The sequence below is a fragment of the Lagopus leucura genome, unplaced genomic scaffold, assembly GCF_019238085.1.
Source record: "Lagopus leucura isolate 7727_CA_CO unplaced genomic scaffold, USGS_WTPT01 Super-Scaffold_100001, whole genome shotgun sequence".
In the NCBI taxonomy this organism is placed as follows: domain Eukaryota; kingdom Metazoa; phylum Chordata; class Aves; order Galliformes; family Phasianidae; genus Lagopus; species Lagopus leucura.
This window is the reverse complement of record NW_024962262.1, coordinates 11,879,924-11,904,598: the sequence shown is the minus strand read 5'-3', so window position 1 is coordinate 11,904,598 and position 24,675 is coordinate 11,879,924. Positions and strand designations below refer to the sequence as shown.

The following is a 24,675-nucleotide window of genomic DNA, read 5'->3' as shown; positions in this document are numbered from 1 at the left end:
AAAAGCTGGTTGGCCTGATTTTCAAGTTTAAGTGACTTTTCAAAAAAGGAAAGTATGCATTGTTGGGAGGGAGAGGACTACTGTCCTTTCCCATTTCAAGTGCAGAAGGGTGTCTGAAAATGCTTAGGTTCATTTTTGTCAAGAGGAAGTGTACGGTATTCTGTGTTGGAAAGAGATTTTGTTTCAGTTTCACAGTCACGAGAAACAAAAGCCTACTCCTGAAAATGAGTTCATTGTTTAATAGTTAAGTATTTCTGGTTTTTCATTAGATTGTGGGAAATTATAGGAATAAATTACAAGACAGTACTCCGGCTCTCTATTTACTCTAAGCCACCCTTTCCATTTTCAGGTTTGTATCCTTGTACAGAGGACCATGTCATACATACAAAGTACAAAGACTCAGTGAGTCAACATCATACAAATTTTGTATTCAGGCATGTAATGAAGCTGGTGAAGGTCCCCTTTCGCAAGAATATATTTTCACTACTCCCAAATCTGTTCCAGCTGCCTTGAAAGGTAAAGATGCTGCTACTTTGTTTGTTTGTTTTTGAGGCAGTGAATGTTGTGGGGAGCATGGGAAGTGTTGAAAGAGATGGCAAGTTGGTGGTGGTAGTATTACATTACTCTAGGAGTATGTGGAGTGCTAAGCAGTTTTTGCAGTGCAGGTAGGGATAGTAAAGTAATGCTTTTTTAATGTAATTGCCTAAAGCCTAAAACGTTTGCTCCAAAGCCAAGAGAGTTTATGCATTCTTTGATACAAGAATGCTTGTATGTAAAATCCTTGCTTACCAGGAGAGAGAGTGGCCAGGCTGCTTAAGTAATTTGATGTGAAAGTTCTTTCTAGTATGTATATTAGAATAATTACTAGATTCTGATAATTCTAATTCTAATAGTAAAATATCGTTAGGCACAGCACCTAGTTTTCTTGAATAAGATAAGCATTTACACTCACCAAGTTTTAGTGTATTCTGTCATAGGATACCTTAGCTAGCAAGAGACCAAAGTATTGTTACTCTGTTCCAGGAAGTGTTGGAGGAATACATTTTAATCTGAGTCTCTTCTTTTTCTAAGTCAAAAATCACACGTAAAGTACAGACCTTTACAAAGCATGAGAATGTAATGTTAAGTGACAGCAAGCAGAGTGAAGCTGTTGCTTTGTGGTTTCCTTCAGCACCAAGGATAGAGAGAATGAACGATCACACCTGTGAAATCACGTGGGAGGTTCTGCAGCCCATGAAGGGCGATCCGGTTATTTACTGCCTTCAGGTCATGGTGGGAAAAGACTCTGAATTCAAACAGGTATGATGCATTTGAGTTATTATATGTTTCTTCTGTTCCTCCTTTTGATTTAGTAGTTTGAAATTATTGTGCTAGTTAACCATGCTTTCTGTTACTAAATAGCAGAAGGTAGCATCTCCTAAAGCTGTTATCATAGACACAAGTGATACGAGTAATATGGTAATAAGCTGCAGCCTCTCTGCTTTTATATTGATGGTTACTAAACACAGCTTCACACCTCAAGTGGTGATAGAATTGTCTGCTAATGGGAAGAAATGGCAAAAAGAAAACAGAAAAAATGGTACAGAATTGAGACACACAAAAAAGTTATCTTTGCACTAAGCTGTTTGAAGACAGTCGGCAGTATTTTAAAAGGTCTGATGCTGTAAGTTATGCCTCTTCATAGAGAACTGTGGATTAAGCAGTATAAACATTCAGGTGAAGGAAAACTTGGTTTTCATATAACTCAGTAATTGGTTTCTTAGAATCATAGAATGGCCTGGGTTGAAAAAGACCACAATGATCATCTAGTTTCAGCCAACCCCCTGCTATGCACAGGGTCACCAACCACCAGAGCAGGCTGCCCAGAGCCATTTTTGCATTTCTCACTCCATGAATCCAGATGCTCTTGATAATGGTGCTATACAGACACCTAAATGGATAAATCAACAACATACTTCTTTTCTCTGTTCTCTTATAGGACGGAATATGGGGACTGTGCATTCCTCAGTAGTCTCTCTTTGTTTTTAGAATGAAGTATATTTTCATAGAATCATAGAATGAACCATGGAATTCTTACCCCTGGATCATTTCAGGAGTAGGGCATGCTGTATCTTCCAGAGCATGCCTGATAATTGGCATGGAATTAGGCTTCTAAACTCTCTTTCACATTATTAAGCAAGCAGTCAATTGTGTTTCCTTCCAGAAAGGAAACACAATTAATTCTGGTATAAGTATATACAAAATATATTATGATTTTATTATAGGCCAGTATTAAATATCTGTTGCTCGTGCTTCAGTAAGTTATAGATGTTTAATATTTTCATTTATCATAACTTTTGGAGAAGAGGAGGCTAAAGGGAGACTTAATTGCTCTCTACATCTACCTGAAAGAAGACTGCAGAGAGGAGGGTGTCAGTCTCTTTCCTCAGGTGACAGGTGATAAGACATGTGGAAGTGGCCTCAAGTTGCACCAGAAGAGTTTTAGATAGAATATCAGGAAGAATCAAGAAGCAATCCTAAGCCCTGGAGTTGTTTAAGAGATGTGGAAATATGACACTAAAGGACACAGTTCAGTGATGAGACTCAGTAGGTCAGGCTGATGATTTTGAAGGTCTTTTCCAACCTAGAGATTGTGATTCTAGTGCAGTGCTATGTTTGTTGTGTCCATTTGTTTGGGCTTTTTCGGTACACTCTGAACTGTAATCCAAGGTATTTATTATCTTGTCATGTAAACACTCTTTATAGAATCATAGAAAGCTTAGAGTTGGAAGGCAACTTTAAAGGTCATGTAGTCCAGCTCCCCTCCAATCAACAGGGTCACCACAGCTAAATCAGGTTGCCCAGGGCCTGAGCCAGCCTCTTCTTGAAAGTCCAGGGACAGGGCATCAATAGTATTTCGTAGAGTCTTTGGAGGTGGAAGGGACCTCTAAAGGTCAAATTTATGGTAACTTTAAAATTGTAAATGCAGTATTAAATATGTAAGTAGGACATAATCTGTGTACTTGCTTCTAGAGATGGATTCAAATAATGCTTTAATAAGCGATGTGCATTGCCATATGAACTGGACAAGAAAATAAAGGTTGCAACTGAAGGTGTATGGTTCCTTTCACCTTTCCGGAGGAGATTAGCACAGTAAATTGCAATAAAATGAGTAGATTGGTTTTCAGAAATTAATACTGGAGCAGTAAGCACAGTGGAAGAAGCCTTTAAGGTACTTAAATGTGATGGCAAGAATTTTCTTTGACATGGGTAGAAAACAAACTGCCTCATGGAGAGACGTAAACTCTCTGGTGTTTGCTACCACTTCCCTGCAGAAATTTCCCAACTGAGTTCCTCGTGTCATTGCTCCCCATGCTTCAGACAAATTAGTTAATAATCTACTATTTGAGGTGTATACATCAATCAGATTCTTAAAAGGGTTATGTAATAATCATGTAAGTACCCCAGCAAACAGTTTGAGGTAGGAAGCATAGAATTAAGGAATGGTTTGGGTTGGAGGGATATCTTAAAGATTATCTAATTCCAACCTCCTGCCAGGGGAAGGTAGCTCGTGGCAAAGCACGGGGGACAAGAAGCTGAGAACAGTAACCTATGTCAGCTGGCATAGCTGTAGCTAGAGTAAAACAGTCATACATTATCCTGAGTTGGCAGTGACCCATGAGGATTTTATAGTCCAACTCCTGACTACACGAAGGGCAACTTAAGAATTAAGCCGTGTATCACAGTGCTTCTTCGACACCTGCAGGCTTGGAGCCAGGACCACTTCCCTGAAAAGCCTGTTCCAGTGCCTGAGTACACTCTCAGTGTAGAACTTTTTTCTTAGTATCCCATCTGATCTCTCCCTAACACAGCTTTAAGCCATTCCCTCATGTTCTCTCGCCAGTCACCACAAAGAGGTCAGCACCTCCATCTTGTGAGGGACTTCTAGACAGCAGTGAGATCAGTTCTCTAAGTTGAACAAGCCAGCCATCCTCAGCCACTTCACATAAGTCATGCCATGCCACCTTGGCCTTTCAGCATCTTCACTGCCTTTCTTTGGACACATTCTAATATGTTGGCGTCGTTATACTGTGGAGCCCAAAACTTCACACAGTACTCGAGGTAGGACTGCACTGCTGCTGGTTATAGTGAGACAGTGATTCCTTTCAGCCAGTTAGCTCTGCTGTTCTTGATGCACCCCAGGATATGGCCCTGCCTTTTTTGCCACCAGGGCACATTGGTGAGCTCAATATGAGTCAACATCAGTCACAATCCCCAGAATCCTCCCTGTGGGGCTGCTCTCCAGCCACTTGTCCCTTCACCTGCCAGAATAATCTCCATAATTTTACCAAGCACCAAAGTGAGACTGATAGACTGTAATTACCAGAATCCTCTTTCCCTTCTTGAAAATTGGAAAAACATTTGCTAGCTTCCAGTAAAATGGGGCCTTTCCAGATTTCCAAGACCACTGAGACAGATACCCAAAAGAGGTCTCACAGTAACATTGTCCAACTCTTCGAGTACTCTGGAATGAATCATAGAATCACAGAATGGCCTCGGTTGAAAAGGACCACAATGCTCATCCAGTTTCAACCCCCTGCTATGTGCAGGGTCACCAACCAGCAGACCAGGCTGCCCAGAGCCACATCCAGCCTGGCCTTGAATGCCTCCAGGGATGGGGCATCCACAGCCTCCTTGGGCAACCTGTTCCAGTGCATCACCACCCTCTGTGTGAAAAACTTCCTCCTGATATCTAACCTAAACCTCCCCTGTCTCAGTTTAAAACCATTTACCCCTGTCCTATCACTGTCCACCCTCATAGACAGTCCCATCTCATCAGGCTCCTGGACTTCATTCACTCACAGCAGCAAATCCCACTCAAGTTTAACGTCAGCCAGGAGCTTGTCACTCCTCAAATTGTGTTTCTCCAAACCAAAGCTCCAGAGGTCCAGCACTCATCACTCACATTAAAGAGAGGCAAAGACAGCATTAAATGTCTCTGCTGGACCGCTGTCCCTGTTTGTGAGGTGACTAACGTCATCAGGTAGCGGTCAAACATTTCCTTTAGTCCTCCTTTTACTGGTAATAACAATTAAGAAAGCCTATTCTTTTTCTCCATTACAATACTGGCCAGCTTCTGCTCAGAGTAGGGTGTGTTTATGTGGCCTCGTTGCTCGCTACCGAATACACAATATAAATCAGTGGAATTTTGAGAAGCTGCACTTTCGATGACCTGCCCTGTCGCTGCACACAAACAATTTTGAGATGAAGAAAAGCTTTTTCCAAGAGTTTCCAGACCATAGATTCCAGTAATACTCAGCTGCCTGGCTGTCAGAGCGCTGAGTTCATGGGTAGCCACAGGCACAACAATAACTTCACACAGCAAAATCGGAACAGATTTCCTGCTTCTTTCTTTGAATGGTTGGAAGTTTGCACTTGTAAAATACTGTCTAACAATAAAATAGCGGTAGGCAAAACAACTGATGTGATATTTCTATATCCTTCTACCAATTAAAGAAACCCAGATACTGGAAAGAAAAAAGATGAGAGATTTTGAGCAGAAAAATCAAACTCTACCAAGCTATGTGAATATCAGCTTAGTTCCTACTGATACACCTACAAACAGAAATTGGGCCGACTTGAGATTTTGTTGCCTTTTACAGGGCCTTTCATGGCTGCAAATTTGCTCAATTAGGCACTCCATGCTGATCCTGGGAGTCTAAGAAGTGGTTAACACCAACAACCAGCTGGAAGTTTTTCACCAGGAGGGTGGTGATGCACTGGAACAGGTTGCCCAAGGAGGCTGTGGATGCCCCATCCCTGGAGGCATTCAAGGCCAGGCTGGATGTGGCTCTGGGCAGCCTGGTCTGGTGGTTGGTGACCCTGCACATAGCAGGGGGTTGAAACTGGATGAGCATTGTGGTCCTTTTCAACCCAGACCATTCTGTGATTCTGTGAACTAATTGAGACACCCGTGGAAAGTCATCTTTGTGCTGGGGTCTGCTGAAATGATGAATCACAGAACAGACTCCTTTAGGCTTTCCTAATACAACGCCTATTGGGCTGAATGACAGTATTTGAAACACACGGTATCTTAACTACAGCAAAGTAGTTGGATTGGATTAGATTTAATGAATGAAGGAGCTCGATGTAGTTAATTACCTAAAATCTTGTGATACAATTTTAGATATTAGGAAATGGAAGATTGTATCCTGTGGTCTGGTGTTTGTATTTCAAGCGGTCACTTAACATTGCAGATTTCAACAGAGTTTAATAGGTCTTCGTCTTGCCTTAAAAGAATCTGTGGTTCTTTTTCTGTGCTACGTGGAAGATATTGGAGACTTTCTTGTACTGAAACTGTGTTTGTGAGCTTTTTTGTATATTTTTCTTTCAATGGGTATGAACACAATTACCTTCACCATCGAATCACAGGATGGCTTGGGTTGGAAGGGGCCTTAAGCCCTTCCAGTTCCAACTCCCTGCATGAGCAGTGCCTCCCAGCAACTCAGGCTGCCCAAGGCCCCATCCAAACTGGCTTTGAGTGCCTCTGGGGATGGAGCACCCAGAGCTTCTTTGGGCAGCTGTGCCAATGCCTGACTACCCTCATAGTGAATAATTTCTTTCTAATGCTTCTTTTAGTTTAAAACCATGACCCCTAGTCTTATCACTGCACTCCCTGATAAAGACTGCCTCCTCAGTTCTCCTGTAGGCTCCCTTCGTGTACTGTAAGGCTGCAGCGAGGTCCCCAGAGCCTTAGAATCATTTGACTTTGAAAGGACACTTAAAGGCCATCTGATCCAACTCCCCTGCAATGAGCAGGGACAGCCACAGCTCCATCAGGTGCTCAAAGCCCCTCCAGCCTGACCTGGAATATCTCCAGGGATGGGGCATCCACCACCTCTCTGGGCCACCCATGCCACTGCCTCACCACCCTTATTGTAAAAAGCTTCTTCATATCCAGTCTCAATTTCTCCTGTTGTAGTTTGAAACCATTTTCCCTTGACCTGTCACAGCAGACCCTGCTAAAGAGTCTGTCCCCTTCTTTCTTATGGCCCCCCTTTAGATACTGAGAAGCTGCTCTCAAGTCTCCCTCAAACCTATTCCAGGCTGAACAGCCTCAACTCTCATCCTGTCTTCATAAAGAAAGGCGTGTTGAGGGACGTATACGTGTGTGTGGCATTTTTACTCGATGCATCTTTTCTTTACTGACAGATTTATAAGGGTCCGGACTGCTCGTTCCGATACACAGGCCTCCAGCTGAACTGTGAATATCGTTTTCGTGCGTGTGCCATTCGCCAGTGCCAAGAGACATCGGGACACCAGGACCTGATAGGCCCCTACAGCTCACCAGTGCTATTCATCTCTCAGAGGACTGAACCACCGACGAGCACCAACAAGGACACTGTGCAAACCACAAGGACACAATGGTCACAGAGCGACCAAGTGTGTGCTGCTGTCATTCTTGCACTTTTTGCTATCTTTTCCATTCTGATTGCTGTTATCATTCAGTACTTTGTAATAAAGTGAAGAAAACAGATTTATTTTAGAATGCTGCCCATTACATTTTACTTTCTCATAATCTAAAAAAAAATTCTGTTCTCTTGCTTTTACAAAAACAGGCATTTAGCACCGGCATTGGGACTGATGCAAACCCTTTCAGCCACTTTAAAATGCTTACTGGTAGGTGTAGGCTGACACACGTTATTAGAATGCAAGCCACAGAAATACAATCTTTTTTTTAATATGCCTTCTTGCAGTACAAACTTCATATGGGGCAAGCAGTGCTTAACGTAAAGGGTTTGACCAGTAAACACGAGTGTAGAAATGGTTTCCTGGCCCACACTTTTAAGGGTTGCTACCGTAACAGGGAAGAATGTGTAGAACGCATTTAAAACTTACTCTTAACAAACTTGTGCTGTATACAATATTAATCTGATGCTGTGAAAGCAATTTAGCGCTGTATTTCTACCTCCTCATTTGTCTTAAATATTTGGAAGGCAGGATACATGATGAAAAATGGAAGGGGCTTTTCTCAGGCAGCAAATAATAAACTGGATGGAAGAGTGTGCACGAAGGAAGCTTCTTACCCGATAAATGTGGAGTTCTTCACTGCAAGTAGATGTCTTGGGAAGACTGCGAGGGGATGGCACAAGTGGTTTATCTTCCCCCCAGGATTTGATGTGTACTCATCAAAATGCCTCTTCTTACGAATCCAGAAGGGAGAGCGAGAGAGAACTTTTTAGATTTGTTACTCAAATTGAAAACTCGTTCTGAAGTTGACCTTTTGATCGGATGCAGTTTATACAGGTGTCTGTGCCCTCCGGTTTGGCCAGTTTGTAGATTTTTTGAGACAAAATTCATTTCTGAATCTTTGCTGTTACCCCGCCACTCACTTGCCATACCCACCAGAATCCAGCACTGCCTTTCGTTTGCTTTTTCTTTTCTTTCTTCCTTTGGGGCACCAAATCAGAAGACGAAGTGTAGTAATTTGCACCAGAAAACTTAAAGCTGCTTTTTTCTTGAGATCCTAATGTTTAATGTAATGTCTCTTTTTGGATACTGTACCAAATCGTTAACTGCATGTAGTTAATGTCGCATTAGAGCACTTTGCAATTGCATAACTCATCAATGTTTTGTGAGCTTGCGTTCGTGAGTTCTTGGATGAGCAGACTGAATTCCATCAAGTATCCCATGGAACATCTCGCTGGATGTCGATGATTGCCAGTGACACAGAGCTTGTAGTGAACTATCTTTGAAAACTCTTGTCTCATCACACTTACGTTCTTTGTTATACACTTTGTAATTAGCTACTTTTAATTTATTTGAGTTACAAGATAGTGGATCATTAATGACTCCTAGTTGCGTTCAGTTTAGCATTTTTAATGGTATTAAACACTTCTGTCAGTCTTAATGATAATAAAAAAGGAACCTCTGTCTCGTGCTTTGAAGATCTCTGAAGACTTTCTCGTACCTTAGAGCGGGCATGTATCGTACTTGGTTATACGTCCAATGAGCTGTGCTGTACAAAACTGTTGCTGAGTTTCGTTTTTGTTTTTAACAAAGAAAAAAAGCAATGGCAAAGAGCCTGGCCTCCAAGTGAGCGGAATGGTCTGTCTTTGAGATGTACTGTATGTTTACATTTGATTTCCAACCTGTCATTTTGACGTCCAGGCCGATTCCTCCCCCGACCACAGTGACAACAGGTGTTTTCTAGAGCCCTCCCCCCGGTGCCACGTTTGGCAGCACGCACGCGGTTGAGTGGAACAGCCCAGAGATTTCTTACGGTCGAATGTCTCAAATGGTAAAGATTTGTTACTACAGTGAAGCTGCGGTGACTTCTGTTTTTCATAGTCAAATCCAAATGAGCTCCTATTTTTGATAGTCATTTAATAGCGTATTTGCCATTTGAGCCTCAGTGCGTATGACTGCATTGAAGACAGTTTTTAATGTAATCTTAATTTTACCTCATATTCTGTACATTCCAAAAAAAAAAAAAAAAAAGGAAAAAAAAAAACTTTTTAAAACGTTATAGTTACACTACCAAACATATCACTTTGCAACTGTACGACGTCGGACTTCATGAAGATGAAACCTGTATAGTCTCATAGAAAATGCATAAACGATGTAGCAAAGTATCTTTAAACTCTGTGGGAAATAAAAGCATCCTTCTTTTTCTTCGTTCGTCCCTTCTGTTCCTCCGCCCTCCGTCCGCTCGGGCGGGGCGGGGCGGGGCGGGCCGAGCTCGGGGCGCGGGGCGCGGGGCCGGGCGGGAGGCAGCGAGGGAGCGCCGTGCGGCAGCCGCGACCCGGCGCCATGTGGGGGAACGGCAGCCGGGCCGAGCCCTGGGCCGCGCCGCCGTGCGACGAGCGGCTGTGCTCGGCGTTGCCGCTGCGGGCGCTCGTGCCGGTGACGGCCGTGTGCCTGGGGCTCTTCGCGGTCGGCGTGGTGGGCAACGTGCTGACGGTGCTGGTCACCTGCGGGCACCGCGACGCCCGCAGCACCACCGACCTGTACGTGGGCAGCATGGCGATGTCCGACCTGCTCATCCTGCTCGGGCTGCCCCTCGACCTGTACCGCCTGTGGCGCTCCCGGCCCTGGATCTTCGGGCAGCTGCTGTGCCGCCTCTCGCACTACCTGAGCGAGGGCTGCACCTACTGCACCATCCTGCACATCACTGCCCTCACGGTGGAGCGCTACCTGGCCGTCTGCTTCCCGCTGCGGGCCAAGGTGTTGGTCACCCGGCGCCGCGTCAGGGCCGTCATCGGCGCCCTCTGGGCCTTCGCCCTCCTGTCGGCGGCGCCCTTCTTCTTCCTGGTCGGCGTGGTGCAGCCCGACAACCGCACCGACTTCAGCCGCGAGTGCAAGCCCACCCCGCGGGCGCTGGAGTCCGGGCTGCTGGGCGCCATGTTCTGGGTCACCACCTCCTACTTCGTGCTGCCCGTCGTCTGCCTCACCGTCCTCTACGGCTTCATCGGGCGCGAGCTGTGGCGCAGCAGGGGCCGCCTGCGGGGTCCCGGCGCTGCCCTCCGGGAGCGGGGCCACCGGCAGACCGTCAGGATCCTGGGTGAGTCCCCCGGCCCCGCGGCCGCGCCCCTGCGGCTCCTCTCGCTCCCGGGAGCCGGCGGGTCCGTCCCAGTCCGGGCTCCCGTCTGACCCACCGGCTGCGTCGCGCCTGTCTGCAAACTGGGCTCCTCTAAGGGCGTCTGACTGGGGGTCTGATTCGTGTTTATAAATGGCCAGAGGGAGGTGAAATGGATGAGGCCGGGCTCTGCTTGGTGGCGTGTAGCAATTGGGCAAGGAGTAACGGTCTTGAACACAGGGAGTTGCACACTGACGTGTGGAAGAACTTCTTTACGGTAAGGATGACAGTGCAGGAGCAGGCTGCCCGGAGAGGTTGCAGAGTCTCCTTCTGTGGAGATACTCAGGGCCCATCTGGATGCCCGTCTGTGTGACCTGTTGTAGAGAACGTGCTTTAGCAGGGAGTTGGACTCAATGATGTCTCGAGCTCCCTTCCAGTAGTGCTGTGGTTCTGCTCTCCTTTGGCCTGGGACCAAAGCAGCCTTAGAGTCCTGTGCACAGAGCATCCCAGCTCACATACAGCCATGGGAGCCAGCACGCCCTGTGAGGTTCACTGATAGCTCATACAAGTGCTCTTCGACTTTCATAGAGTTGCAGAGTCCTCTGAGTTGGAAGAGACCACTAGAGGCCATCTGGTCCAACTCCCCTGCGCTGAACAGGGACACCTACAGCTCCATCAGGTGCTCAGAGCTCCATCCAGCCTGACCTTGGGTGTCTCCAGGAACAAGGGCATCCACAGCCTCTCCAGACAACCTGTGCCACTGCCTCACCACCCTTACTACACAGAGGCAAAGGGCACACCCTTTGCTAACTTACTGGGAAGGCTGCCTGCTGTGAGGCAGGGCTCTCCGACAGAAATGCATGCATCCAAACTCAGAATCTGCTGAACCATCTTTAAAAAGAAAGCAGTCGCCCTTTAGTCCCAGGGCTGACAGCTGGGCTTGATGCTATTCCATTTTTCAACAGCGAGGGCCCTTTAGTTCTATATAAATTTCCATATATCCACATATTTCTATATATCCATATCTTTCTGTGTGATGATTCTTGCTTACCTCAAAGGAGCTGACAGAGTTCTGCATGTGATGTATTCCAGGCACAGACTTGCTTTGGCTTTATTCCTTTTGCTAAGCTCTGAGAAACGTGAGGGATCCTCCACAAATGATTATTCACTTCACTTGCATTCATTTATAAGCAAGAATGATTGCACTTGTGGATACAGTGATACATTTTGCAGTCACCCCATAGGTGACACTTTTAAACCACACGCTTGGCTGTTTCACATCTGCTTCAGCCGTGTGGCTGCTGTAACAATGTTTGTATGTGGTGCAGGTGCTGTGCTAAAACTGCTGTGCCCTGCGGTCTTGTTTTGGGAACTGAGATGTATGTAGGAGCAGTGCTGTAAGCAGCAGCTCTGTGCTTCCACAGGTACGTCTCCTAATTCCAGCTGTGGTTTCTGTATCATCTGTATGACATCACAGGCATCCCCAGGGGGAATCCTTGTTGTTCTGATCCCGTTGTACAGGTGTTGTGCTTCTGTTACATTTTTCTCAGCAAACTCAGCCGTTGGAGATTGTCTGAGATTTTTGTCCATCGCCTCTTAATCCAAAGGCTGACAACTGCACTCAGTGCTGTTCCCATTTTCAACAATTGGATGCCACTTATTTCTGTACATCATTTGTACCGTCTGCAAAACCAGATGGAATTGTGTGAAAGAGAAGGCTGTGGGGAGAGCTGAGAGCAGCCTCTGAGTGTCTACAGGGGAGCTGTAAGAAGGAAGGGGACGGATTCTATAGCAGAGTCCATTGTGACTGGGCAAGGGAAAAAGGTTTCAAACTAAAAGGGGACATTTAGACTGGATATAAGGAAGACATTTTTTAAAGTAAGGGTGGTGAGGCAGTGGCACAGGTTGCCCAGAGAGGTGGTGGATGCCCCATCCCTGGAGATACTCAAGGTCAGGCTGGAGGGGATCTGAGCTGTAGGTGTCCATGTTCATTGCAGGGGAGTTGAAGCAGATGGCCTTTCAGGGTCCCTTCCAAATCAAATCATTCCATGATTCTGTGAAATTGAGAATACAAGATGACTGTTGGATTAACTCACTCCCTAACTATGGTTTGTATTGTTTTGTCTTGTAGCTGTGGTGATCCTGGCCTTTGTAATTTGCTGGTTGCCTTTCCACATTGGCAGGATCATATTTATAAACACCCGAGACACCAGAACGATGCTGTTCTCCCAGTACTTCAACATCTTTGCCCTGCAGCTGTTCTACCTGAGTGCCTCCATCAATCCCATCCTTTACAACCTCATCTCACAGAGGTACCGGGCAGCAGCCTGCAAGCTCCTGCTGCCTTGCCGGCGTGTGAGAAGGGCTCTGGTGGGAATAAAAATGTCCAGGACCTACACAGAGACCAGCAGTGGCATAAGACACAGGTAAATGGGCAGCTCCAAGGCCGTGCCCCAGCAGTGGGTTTCACGAGGCATTCCATGCAAGGAAGGACGCTTCCTCCTGCAAAGAGTCACAGAAGTCACATCTGTCAGAGCTTTGGTAGCGTGTCACTCTCTGTGTGCCAAAATACTTGGATTTTTTGCCAGCAGAGCAAGCAGGGACCATAAAACAACGAGAATGGTGTGAAAGCCAACACTAAAGGGACAGCTGGAGGATATTACTGGTGAAACTGCGGGTTTGGTTTATTTTGTGTTGTTCAGCCACGTTTGTACTCTACGATTCCTGGTGCTTTCTAAACATCTTAACATCAGGGACTGCAAAGCAAGGGGTGACTCGCAGAGAGCCTGTGCTGTTTTAAAGCAGTTTTCTCACAAGGAGACGGACGCAGAAGGAATTGCCCACCGCCATCAGCACTTTTATAAGAAGGGGATGCATGTTTTTATTAACCAGTCTTGCTACCGTGAGTGTGAGTTTCCAGGACAATTTAACTGACTCTTCCCCTGGGAGAGCATATCCTCTGCACTCAGCTCTGTTGATCTGCCCCATGCCATTAAACACATCTCTTAATTACTGGCAACCAATTTAGATATCGCTGCTTACATCCTCTTGGCAGTGTTTGGTTAGCATTAGTGTGTAACCACCCGGCACCGGGCTACCCCGGTACAGAGGTCGTGATGTTTGAGATTCCCTTGGGGTAAATTAAGGGGGAACATCAACAAATGGCTGGTTAACAGTTTCATTCAAATTATTTATTGCCTGGTGATTTTTGGTGCTATATAAGAAACCATAGAATCGTAGAATGGCTTGGATTGGAAGAAAGCTTAAAAACCATCTAACTGCAACCCTGTGCCATGGGCAGTTCCAGCCAGCAGCTCAGGCTGCCCAGGTCCCCATTCAGCCTGGCCTTGAGTGCCTCCAGGGATGGGGCACCCACAGCTTCTCTGTGCAGCTGTGCCAGGGCCTCACCACCCTCTGAGTAAAGAATTTCCTCCTAACATCTAACTTACATCTCCTCTTTTTAAAGCCATTCCCTCTTGTCCTGTCACTCTCAGACTGTGTAAAAAGTCACTCTTCCTCCTGTTTATATGCTCCCTTCAAGTATGGAGGGCCGCAATGAGGTCTCCCCAGAGCCTTCTATTTTCCAAGCTAAACAAGTTCAATTCCCTCAACCTTTCTTCATAGGAGACTTCTCCAGACTTCTGAGAATCTTCATGGCCTTCCTCTGGACCAGCTCCAGCAAATCTGCATCCCTCCAGTGTTGGGGTCTCCAGGTCTGGACGCAGTACTGCAGATGGGGCCTCACAAGGGCAGAGCAGAGGACAGTCCCCTCCTTGTTCTTGCTGCCACCCCTCTGCTGACGCAGCCCAGAATACTGTTGGCCTTTTGAGCTGCAAATGCACACCTCTGGCTCATGTTCAGATTTTTGTCCACAAGGACCCACAAGCCCTTCTCGGCAGGATTGCTCTCAGTGGGTTCTTTTCCCAGTCTGTACACATATCTGGGATTTTCTTGACCAAAATGGCCTTGTTGAACCTCATTAGGTTCCTGTGGGCCCACTTCTCAAGCCTGTACAGGTCCCTGTGGATGACATCCCTTCTTTCTTCATATCACTTGCACCACACAGCTTGGTATGGTCCCAGGACGGACCTGTGGGACACCACTCATGAGGATAATTTATGATGATATGCCTCGTGTGATGTTATAATATATACGCTGTAGAGAGAGAAAGGGGTTACCACCATTGTGGGACCCAGCAGTGTCCCAGCAATGCTCATGGTGGGCACACTCCAGCTGTCAGCCTTCTGTGCTCAGACAGCCCCCCTGAGAACGTATGCAGTCACCATTTGTCAGTGAGTCTGAGATCTTATGTGGTCATCAGGCCCCTCTAACGCTGTGATAGAGGTGTGGCCCTAACCCTGCACAAGTGCATTTCAAGGTTTGGGGCACTCTGGAAATAGGTGGTTGGTCAGAGAGGTCTCGCTCTCCCCCTCCCCAAATGACTGCTCATTGGCCCTCTGTGGTGCGCAGTGAAGTTGGCAGTATCTCTTCTTCCCCCACTGTTATTTATTGGAACTCAGCAGGTCTGTGTGTTCTTACAGGATATGGATTTGGGTCTGGTGGAATGCACCTCTCCTTAGACAGCTTCCTCCAGCCACTTTTTATCTTGTTACTACGGTGGTCTCCTTTTAGTCTTCTACCAAGTGCTTGGGACATTAACCTTCTGCTTCTCAGTCTCTTCCACAGTGCTCTGTCATGTTATGTTCTTGTGGTGCAATGTGCCAAGGTAGCCAAGCTCCCCTGGCTGAGCTGCGTGCCTAGCATGCTGGCTGTGCCTGGACCTACAGCTGCAATGCAAGCCATAAAACAACATGCTAGCTTTGCTCCAAAGGTCTACAATACAAACTCAAGCTGAGCGACTTAGGCACAAGTATTTGTTAGGCAGGGAGGGCTACAGGGAGTTACAGTGCCATTTCTTTGGAGAGTGAGTACATTTTACCTCTGTATCTTACCCACTTTCCTTCTGGCTGTAGTAAAATAAGCCTGGAACAAAAATCAATGAAGTGGGACTGCACTTAAACACACATGCTTAGTTCGTACTGAAGTTACCATCTGTCCTACCTGAAATGTGGACTGTTCCAAATCCAGCTTATGGATCTCAGCACAGTAGGGCTGAACCCAGGCCTTCTCCAGCCTTAAAAGTATGACCAAACTCTTCATTTGACTCTGAGTCACCAAATTAAATACGTGAAAGACACAAAGCTCCGCAGCTCTTGGCACACACATGGAGCATTCTGCCCACATCAGCTTCGCTGCAGCTTTGGGGCTGGGTTGGTTTGCTTTTGCTGGGTGGTGCCCTTCAGTAAAATACATCAAAATGACAGAACAGCTGGCACATTGCAGAGGTAGGAGGAAGAAAGGGAACCGTTGTCGCACTGCTGTGCGGCCACGCAGCCCTCTCCTGCATGCCTGCAGTCTGCTGGTGATGCCTCTTCTTTTTCCTCTGGCTGCTGAGCTGCACTGGTCCTGGTGCCCACTGCTGGGGTGTGTGGCACCTGCCTGCACTTGGCATCCTCCTGCTTCCTGCAGCAGGCTGTGAGGAGGGGGTCTGATGTGCTGGCCAGACCGTTTGCGTCCTCGTGATAAATACCCTTATGGGAGCAGTACAACAACACATGCAGCAAACCACATCTGTGAGCTTGTAATGCCTTTTAATTAATGTTCCATCCCCATTAGGGCATATCCTTCAGAAATAAATTGAGTTGGTGAGTTTCCTTAGAATTACCGAGCCTGGAATCGCTGTGTGTGGCAGTCAGCACCAGGCCAAGCAAGCAGAGAGCCTGCAAACAAACAGCAGCACTGGGTTATTCGTTCCCACAGCACTGCTCAGATGCAGCTTGGTTGTCTTTAGAAGGAATATTTCAAAAGTCATTTGTTTATGAACTATTAGGAAAAGTAGCAGAGAGCTTCAGAAACATACACAGAGAAATGACAGTAATAAAAAGAGAGAAATGGGGAAATGTGAAAGCAAAGCACAAAGAAAGGAGGAAAAGAGAAAGCGTATCCTCATGCATCTTGAAGGATCATTCAGTTGAAATGCATGGGGGGAAAGCTGTGATCCGTGCACGGATGACTCTGGAGACTTCTTGCAGACCATAGTTAGCTGTACCCATACAGACATTAAACCAGGGACCAGAAAGTCACTCTCCAACTTTCATCTTAATTTCGAACTACCCGATTTCTGTACTCGTCATGTAGCTGTACACTTCACATAGAAGTCCACAATAAATGCAGGATATGATATTCCCTTGGTTTAGCATAACCTCATTCGCATTTGCAGTCATTGTTTCACTTAACATGACTCTAAAATAAAGTTTATCTTAGCTTATCCAAATTAGACAATCGCTATTAGAAACCTACTTGAAAAATTGAATTTCTATTCTAAAATAAATGTTGTGGAAAACTACTGTAAGCACAGTATTTCTCTTCTATTTAATCAGCTTGATATGCTTGTGTTAATCAAAGCAGAGCACATCTGAGGCTGGCAGGACCCTCTGGGTCCCTCTGCTCCATCCCCCAGCCCAGCAGGGACACCCAGAGCAGGGTGCCCAGGGCCACGTCCAGGCAGCTCTGGGAGATCCCCAAGGAGGAGACCCCACAGCCTCTGTGCAGCCTGTGGCAGTTCTCCATCACTGCACAGCACAGAAGGGCTCCTGGTGTTCAGAGGGAACCTCCTGTGCTCCAGTTTGTGCCCTTGGCCTCTGGTCCTGGCACCAGGCACAACTGACAGAGGCTCTGGTCTCTGGCACCCTCCTCTAGGAATGTATGGACATTGCTCTGCAAAGCAAAGGCATGGACATGAGATACTCTGTTTTAACTAAACCTCCTTCTGAACTGTGGCAACAAATGGGTCTTCCGGTCCATGCAGACATTCTGCATTTCTTTCTGGTCTATTACGAAAAGACCATCAAATCCTCAATTCCTTTCTCCAGTCTTCTTTAGAAGTGTGGAACCAGGCAAACAGAAATAGTTCCAGGCACATCTTTTGCAAGAAATCACAGCCTTGAAATTTCCATTCCCAAAACAGTACTGCTCCAAAAAGCAGTTGGCAGAACCAAGGCAGGCAGCACCCAAATTCCTGGGAAAGGGCAAAAGTGCAGGATGCTGTGAGGAGCACAGGGACACAGCACAAACCCTCCAGAGAAACCCAGCGTGGCCCAGGAGCTGCCCTTGGGTTGGGGCATTGTACCAGCAGCATCTGCAAATAACAAAGGGGTTTGCAATCCTTGTTGGTTTTTGTTTTGTTTTGTTTTGTTTTGTTTTTTCCCCTTTAATGTATTCATGAGAACAAAACAACCAAAAAAATAGAACTGGACAGAGGGGCAAAAAAAAACCTGAGTGTTATCACTGTGTTAGATGGAGGTTTTGCATGCTCACAGCGATTGATCTTTTGGGAAACAAAGACCTTTGAAGCAGCTCAAGATGTGGCTAAAACGATGCTGTCTGCAAAGGCAGCTTGCATCTGGCCCAGCAGAACAGAGAGGTGCAGGGACATGTTTTCTTCCTACAGCCATCCCCTTAAAATCAGATTTGGTGCTGTTGCTGCCTTGTTCCCACAGGAGACCAAAAAAACCTGAGGATATGTCTGTGATTATATGAAGATTATACAAAATAAGTGGAAAAAGAGCTGGCTGAATAAGGAGCGGATATAATCAAATCTGCTCTGAATTAGCTGGAGTGATCAGATGTCACCCTGATGTTCGGTGAGTTCAGCCTGATGTGAACAAGCCCTGATGTTCCTGGCTCAGCAGATTGGATTTGCTTTGGCAACAGGCTTCACTTCACCAAAAGAAGCCACTTGCCTATTGAAATGACTGCCTGCAGATACACCTCCAGTGCCTTAGGGAACAATTTGCAATCTGGTGTCCTGTTATTATGTGCCACTGTGCAGAGGCTATCATGAGGATTCCCTGGAGCTCAGGAGAGAACCAGTGGGAGCTGGTGGCTCAGCACAGCAACTGTGCTGTGGCTACACCAATATGTGCTGTGAGAGGATAGGGGCAGAGATGAAATTAAGCCTCCTAGGCACTTGTTACCAGTAGATCCTAAAACATTTGATCATGGGGCAAAGCATAGCATAGCCACTATTACCACAGGCTCACATTCAGCTGTTCTATATTATTTCTGCTTTGGGCTCAGCACACTGGTGGCACAGCAGGCACCAGCCTGCAGTGAGGGGGGCGGCTATCAGGTGGCTGAGGCAGCCTCTGCAGCCTGCCCAGAAGCCAATGCTGTGACCCTGAGGTGCCTCAAACCACTGGCAACAAAATAAATGTTGTTATCTGCACCAAACTTTCTAACACAGGAGCCTTCTGCTGAATCCGTATGTTGGGGCTGATGCCTCAACACAAATCTCCATGCAGGCCATCTAAGCCAGAGGTTACCAGAGCATATGAAAAAGACAACTTTTGATGGGAAAATGGTTGTCCAGGCTTGGACAGTGCCTCTGTACTTGGCACTGGTGAGGCTACCCCTTGAGTACTGTGTTCAGTTCTGGGCTTCACTACAGGAAAGGCATTCAGGCCCTGGAACATGTCCAGAGAAGGGCAACAGAGCTGTGACGGGTACAGAATCATAGAATCACAGAATGGCCTGGGTTGAAAAGGACAACAGTGATCATCCAGTTTCAACCTCCTGCTATGTGCAGGGTCACCAACCAGCAGACCAGGCTGCCCAGAGCCGCATCCAGCCTGGCCTTGAATGCCTCCAGGGATGGGGCATCCACAACCTCCTTGGGCAACCTGTTCCAGTGCGTCACCACCCTCTGTGTGGAAAAATTCCTCCTAATATCCAACCTAAACCTCCCCTGTCTCAGTTTAAAAACATTCCCCGTTGTCCTATCACTGCCCACCCTCATAAACAGCCATTCCCCTCCTGTTTATATGCTCCCTTCAAGTACTGGAAGGCCACAATGAGGCCTCCGTGGAGCCTTCTCTTCTCCAAGCTAAATAAGCCCAGTTCCCTCAGCCTTTCCTCATAGGAGAGGTGCTCCATCCCTCTGATCATCTCAGTGCCCTCCTCTGGACCCGCTCCAAGAGCTCCACGTCCTTCCTGTACTGGGAGCCCCAGGCCTGGACGCAGTGCTGCAGATGGGGCCTCACAAGAGCCAAGTAGAGGGGGACAAGCACCTCCCTCTCCCTGCTGGTCACCCCAGCATTTGTTAATGCAGCCCAGAACACAGTTGGCCTTCCGGGCTGCAGGCGCACACTGTTGGCTCATGTTCAGCTTCTTGTCTATCAGGAACCCCCAAGTCCTTCTCCACAGGGAAAGAGCTCTTCCCAGTTTGTATAAACACCTGGGATTGCCCTGACCCAAGTGCAGCGCTCTGCAATTGGCCTTACTGAACCTTGTTAGGTTTTCATGTGCCCAATTCTCCATCCTGTCCAGGTCCCTCTGGATGGCTTCCCTTCCTTCTAGTATACCTGCTGCACCGCTCAGCTTGGTGTCATCCACAGACTTGCTGAGGGTGCACTCGATGCCATCATCTGCATCGTTGATGAAGATGTTGAAGAGCACCGATCCCAAGACCAAACCCTGAGGGACACAGCCTGTGACCAGCCTCCACCCTGACACAAGTCTTATGGGGGAGTGGTTGAGGGAACTGGGATTATTCAGCCTGGAGAAGAGGAGGTTCAGGGAGCCCTTGTTGATCTCTACAGTGAACTGAAAGGAGGTTGTGCAAGGGGTCAGCCTCTTCTCCCAGGTGACCATGATAGGACGAGAGGTGATGACCTTAAGTTCCACCAGGGGAGGTTTAGGCTATTCAGAAAAATTTCTAATCCAGAAGAGTGGTGAGGCAGTGGCACAGGCTTCTCAGAGAGGTGGTGGAGTCACCATCCATGGAGGTGTTCCAGAACCATGACATTGTGACACTGAGGGACACGGTCAGTGGTATGATGGTGATGGGCTGGGGCTGGACTAGGTGATCTTAATGGTCTTTCCAACCTTAATGATTCTATGGTTCTATGATAAGAGGTGCTGGATAAACAGGGGAATTGAGGAGAGTATCTGCAACCTCATAGAATCATAGAATCAAAAAGACTGGAAAAGACATCTAAGATTATCTAGTCCAATCGTCAAGCTGTCATCACGATGTCCACTAACCATGTCCCTCCTCCTTAAGTCTCCTTAAGTAGTGCAAAACAGCTGTTTTGTTTTGTTTTGCGTGTATGTTGCGTTGTGTTTTGTTTTGTTTGTTCGTTTGTTTGTTTTAAGAGAAAAACCCTAAAGCAGGGTTGGGTGTTTTTTCCTGCGTTGCGGTGGGGAGGGCACCCCAGGCAGACTGTAGGAGCCCCCTAGCGGACAACCGGCTGTGAGTCAACTCCTGCCCTGCAGCCGTCGGTAGAAACAACCCTCAAACCTCAGCGCATTGCCAGAGTGCAGCCCTGTGCCTGTGTTTTAGAATCATAGAATATCCAAGTTGGAAGGGACCCATGAGAATCATTGAATCCCTGACTGCAGGATCACTCAAAAACCAGACCATAAAGCTGAGAGCTTTGTCCTCACACTGCTTGAACTCCTGCAGCTTGGACCCGCAACCATTGCTCTGGGGAGCCTGTTCCAGTGGCTTGTTTCATTCACAAGGATTACTGAGGACAGGAGTGTAAACCATATGCTCCATTAAATGGATCCTGAACAAATCAGTTCAGAAATCAAATGTTTATGACAATCAGCTTAAGCAGTCTCCAGAGGTTTGCAGGTCTACTCTGCTTACCATCTCCACCATCTCCTAACCAACTGTACGTCTCCAGCTCTTACAAGGCTCTTTCAGGCTGTGCCTTGCCTTACGATGTGCCCTTTATTTTCTGGATGGATGCAATCCGTTCAGAAAGTTTCAGAAAACCATACTAACAGCAACTTCCTTGTCTTCACCTTTCAGTTCTTCAAGGTTTCTCTCCCTCCTTGACAATCAGCTCTTTGCTGCTGCCAAGCAGGCTGTGATGCCCACCTCCACATCCACATTAGCAATAGGCACTAAATTACATTTAGCTCCCTACACTGAGTCTGTTCTGCCTGTTGATAGCAACTGGCAAATGATCTTCCTGTCCTTATCTCAACCCATCAGCTTCTTTCACTGTATTTTTTCCCTGTTCTGTTGAGAAATAAGAGCAAAAGAGAGCTGCAGGACAGGCCAATGCTGAACACAGTAGCATTTGCTGCTTTCTGAGCTGGTTGGCATGAAGGGAGATGCCTCCTGCAGAGCATGGGAATGGGGAGGAAGCCGGGGAGGATGGAGATGTCTGAAATCAGCCAAGGCTGGGAAAGGCACAGGAAAATGCAGAATTACAGAATCATAGGGGCTGGAGGGACTCTAGGCATCACCTCAGCCATCCCCCTGCTAAAGCAGGTTCCCTACAACAGGTTGCACAAGAAAATGTTGAGGTGGGTTTTGAGTATCTCCAGAGAAAGAGACTCTACAACCCTTATGGGCAACCTGTTCCGCTGCTCCAGAGTTCCTGGAAGCAGCTCCAGGAAACAGAAGCTCTCTACAGCACAGAGCCACTCTTCTAATCCCTTTCTTCTTACGGTCTACTCCTTCTCTAGGTATTTTCTTGTCACTAACTGATTTGGACTGCAGTTCATTTTGCAGCTGCTAGTGAGAAAGAAAACAGCTCCTCGCAGGAGCTGGTAACAGCCAGACTCCATTTCCTTTTCATTTCCTTCTTTTCAGACCTTTCTTGCTTCATAAGGTACATGTCTGTGAGAGGAGACAGCTGTCTCCATGTGCAAATGTAGCAAGGGCTCCAGGAATACTGCATTTGTTTCTAAATAGGAAAACAAAATGGAAATCTTGCGTTCTTCATCACTGAAACATGGGATCAAACTGTCTAAGGAATCACATAATAAGAAAAATACGTAATCTCTGTGGTGGGATGGGGAAAAGTCCAAGCCAGACCCTGTGACAGCACACATCACACATGCCCAGTCTCCAGCGTGCTGCTGTAGAGAACTGGCACGCTCCTCTCTGTTCCCTGCTCATTTATATGGGGTTTGTTTGTGCAAGCTGTTATCTGTTCTGGAGTTATACAGAATAATCTTAAAAGAATTTAAGCACCTGGCAAACGTTTATCATTATCCCAGCTGTTTCATTTGCTGTGTCACTTCTGAAAAGCATATTCGTGTCTTTTCCCGAGCCACAGGAAATCTCATCTTGGCATTTTAATAAATAAAACACCACTAAGTGTCTGCAATTTAAAAAGTTAATTTTTTGATTAATTAATTTTTAATTAGAAAAGTCAATTTTTTGTGTGAGTCAACATCAGAGATACATCAGAGATTCAAAGCACTGCACCAATGCCTCAATACTTTCTCATATACTTATCATTTTACTTGTGCACACATGCATGGCACGTGCAAGTTTTTGAAAGAATTTCGGACAGCACTGCAGATAAAATGCTTAAATATGGGTATAAGATGCAGCCAGTTAACATGTCGTGGTGAAACAATGCTTTATTCCTCAGCTACTGATTACATACATTCTGGGCATGTAGATCAGCAGTGCACGGGCAGAGATTTGGGATTTAATATCTCCCCCTCTCATCTCTCGCCCTCCTGGCACAATCCAAAACCTACTGCCTTTCTGTTTCTAAAGCAACACCACGTTTTTATTGTGGCGGAAGAAAGATATTCTCACTCACAGCAGTATCAACCCTCTGCTGCTTTCAACAGAAACACAAAACCAGCGTAAGGACAGCTTCACAGGAAGGCAGACTCTTCTGAGATAAAACATGGCAGCTCATTCCCAGGCTGCAAAGCAGAGCATGGAGTACAGCAAGCTCAGCTCCGTAAGTCTGGAGAGTCAGAGCTCCTAGGTCCAATCCCTAACAGGTTTGTGCAGCCCCTCCTTAAAGTGCATGGACATGAAGAAGTCACTATCTTGTTGGATGCCAGTAGATTCCTCTTGTTTTAATTAGCATCATTAATTCCTTTTTGTTTGCTTACTTGATTTTAATTATTAGATCAACAGAGATATTTTCATCACTAGAAGACTGATGAGGCTGCAGGATGCATGTGGTTTTGCCTGACAGAGGTGCAGAAATTCCTTAAGCTTGGCTTGCAAAGATGAAAGAGCAGCTTGTTCTATTTGCATGATACAAAAAACAGACATTTCCTATATGAACCAAAGTACCTACGTTCTACAGTGATGCTCAATATCTCACTTTCCAAGAGGGGGATTGTTCGTTTTATTTAAATCCAGAATCATAGAATCATAGAATGGCTTGGGTAAGAAGGGACCTCAAGGATCATCAAGTTTCAACACCTGTCACAGGCAGTGCTGCCAGCTGCTAGACCAAGTACTAGATTGGGTTGCCCAGGGCCCAATCCAACCTGGCCTTAAACACCTCCAGAGATGGGGCATCCACAACCTCTCTGGGCAGCCTGTGCCAGTGCATCACTGCACACACAGTAAAAAATTTCCTCCTGACATTGAATCTAAATTTTCCCTCTCTTTGTTTAAAACCATTCCCCCTTACCCTGTCACTGCCACATGTAAGAAGTTGATTTCCCTCATCTTTATAAACCCACTTTAAATACTGCAAGGCCACAGTGAAGTCTCCCCACGCCTTCTCCAGGTTGAACTAGCCCAGCTGTCTCAGCTTGTCTTCATAGGAGAAGTGCTGCAGCCCTTGGTTCATGTTCATGGCCCTCCTCTGGTCCCCCACTAAAAGCTCCACATCTTTCCTTTGTTGGAGCCCCCAGGCTTGGATGCAGTGCTGCAGATGGGGCCTCACAAGGGCAGAGCAGAGGGGGACAATCCCCTCCCTCTCCCTGCTGGCCACCCCTCTGTTGATGCAGCCCAGAACATAGTTGGCCTTCTGGGCTGCAAACACACACTGCTGGCTCATGTTCAACTTTTCACCCACCAGGAACTCCAAGTCCTTCACAGGGCTGCTCTTGGGGAGTTCTTCTTCCAGTCTGTCCACATGCTTGGGATTGCCCCAACCCAAGTGCAATATGTTGCACTTGGCCTTGAATTAGGTTCCTGTGGACCCACTCATCAAGCTTATCCAGGTCCCTTTGGATGGCATTCCTTCTTTCTATTGTGTCAATCGCAGCACACAGCTTGGTGTCACCAACAAACTTGCAGAGGGTGCACTTGATCCTACTGTCCACAT

The 24,675-nt window shown here is 46.7% G+C and overlaps 2 protein-coding genes across 2 annotated transcripts in view; both read left to right on the top strand.

The window, feature by feature from the left end:
- FNDC3A (fibronectin type III domain containing 3A) overlaps positions 1 to 9,654 on the top strand; it is a 114,244-nt gene extending 104,590 nt beyond the window's left edge. The window contains exons 24-26 of the mRNA XM_042866770.1: positions 350 to 516; positions 1,172 to 1,299; positions 7,192 to 9,654. Coding sequence (XP_042722704.1) covers positions 350 to 516; positions 1,172 to 1,299; positions 7,192 to 7,506 — 610 coding nt within the window. The 3' untranslated portion in view covers positions 7,507 to 9,654. The remainder of the gene's footprint in view (positions 1 to 349; positions 517 to 1,171; positions 1,300 to 7,191) is intronic.
- Positions 9,655 to 9,792: 138 nt separating this feature from the next.
- MLNR (motilin receptor) lies at positions 9,793 to 13,571 on the top strand. The gene is made up of 2 exons (XM_042867924.1): positions 9,793 to 10,543; positions 12,690 to 13,571. Exons 1-2 carry the CDS (start codon positions 9,793 to 9,795, stop codon positions 12,986 to 12,988), a joined length of 1,050 nt encoding a protein of 349 aa, XP_042723858.1. The 3' UTR covers positions 12,989 to 13,571.
- Positions 13,572 to 24,675: the final 11,104 nt, after the last annotated feature.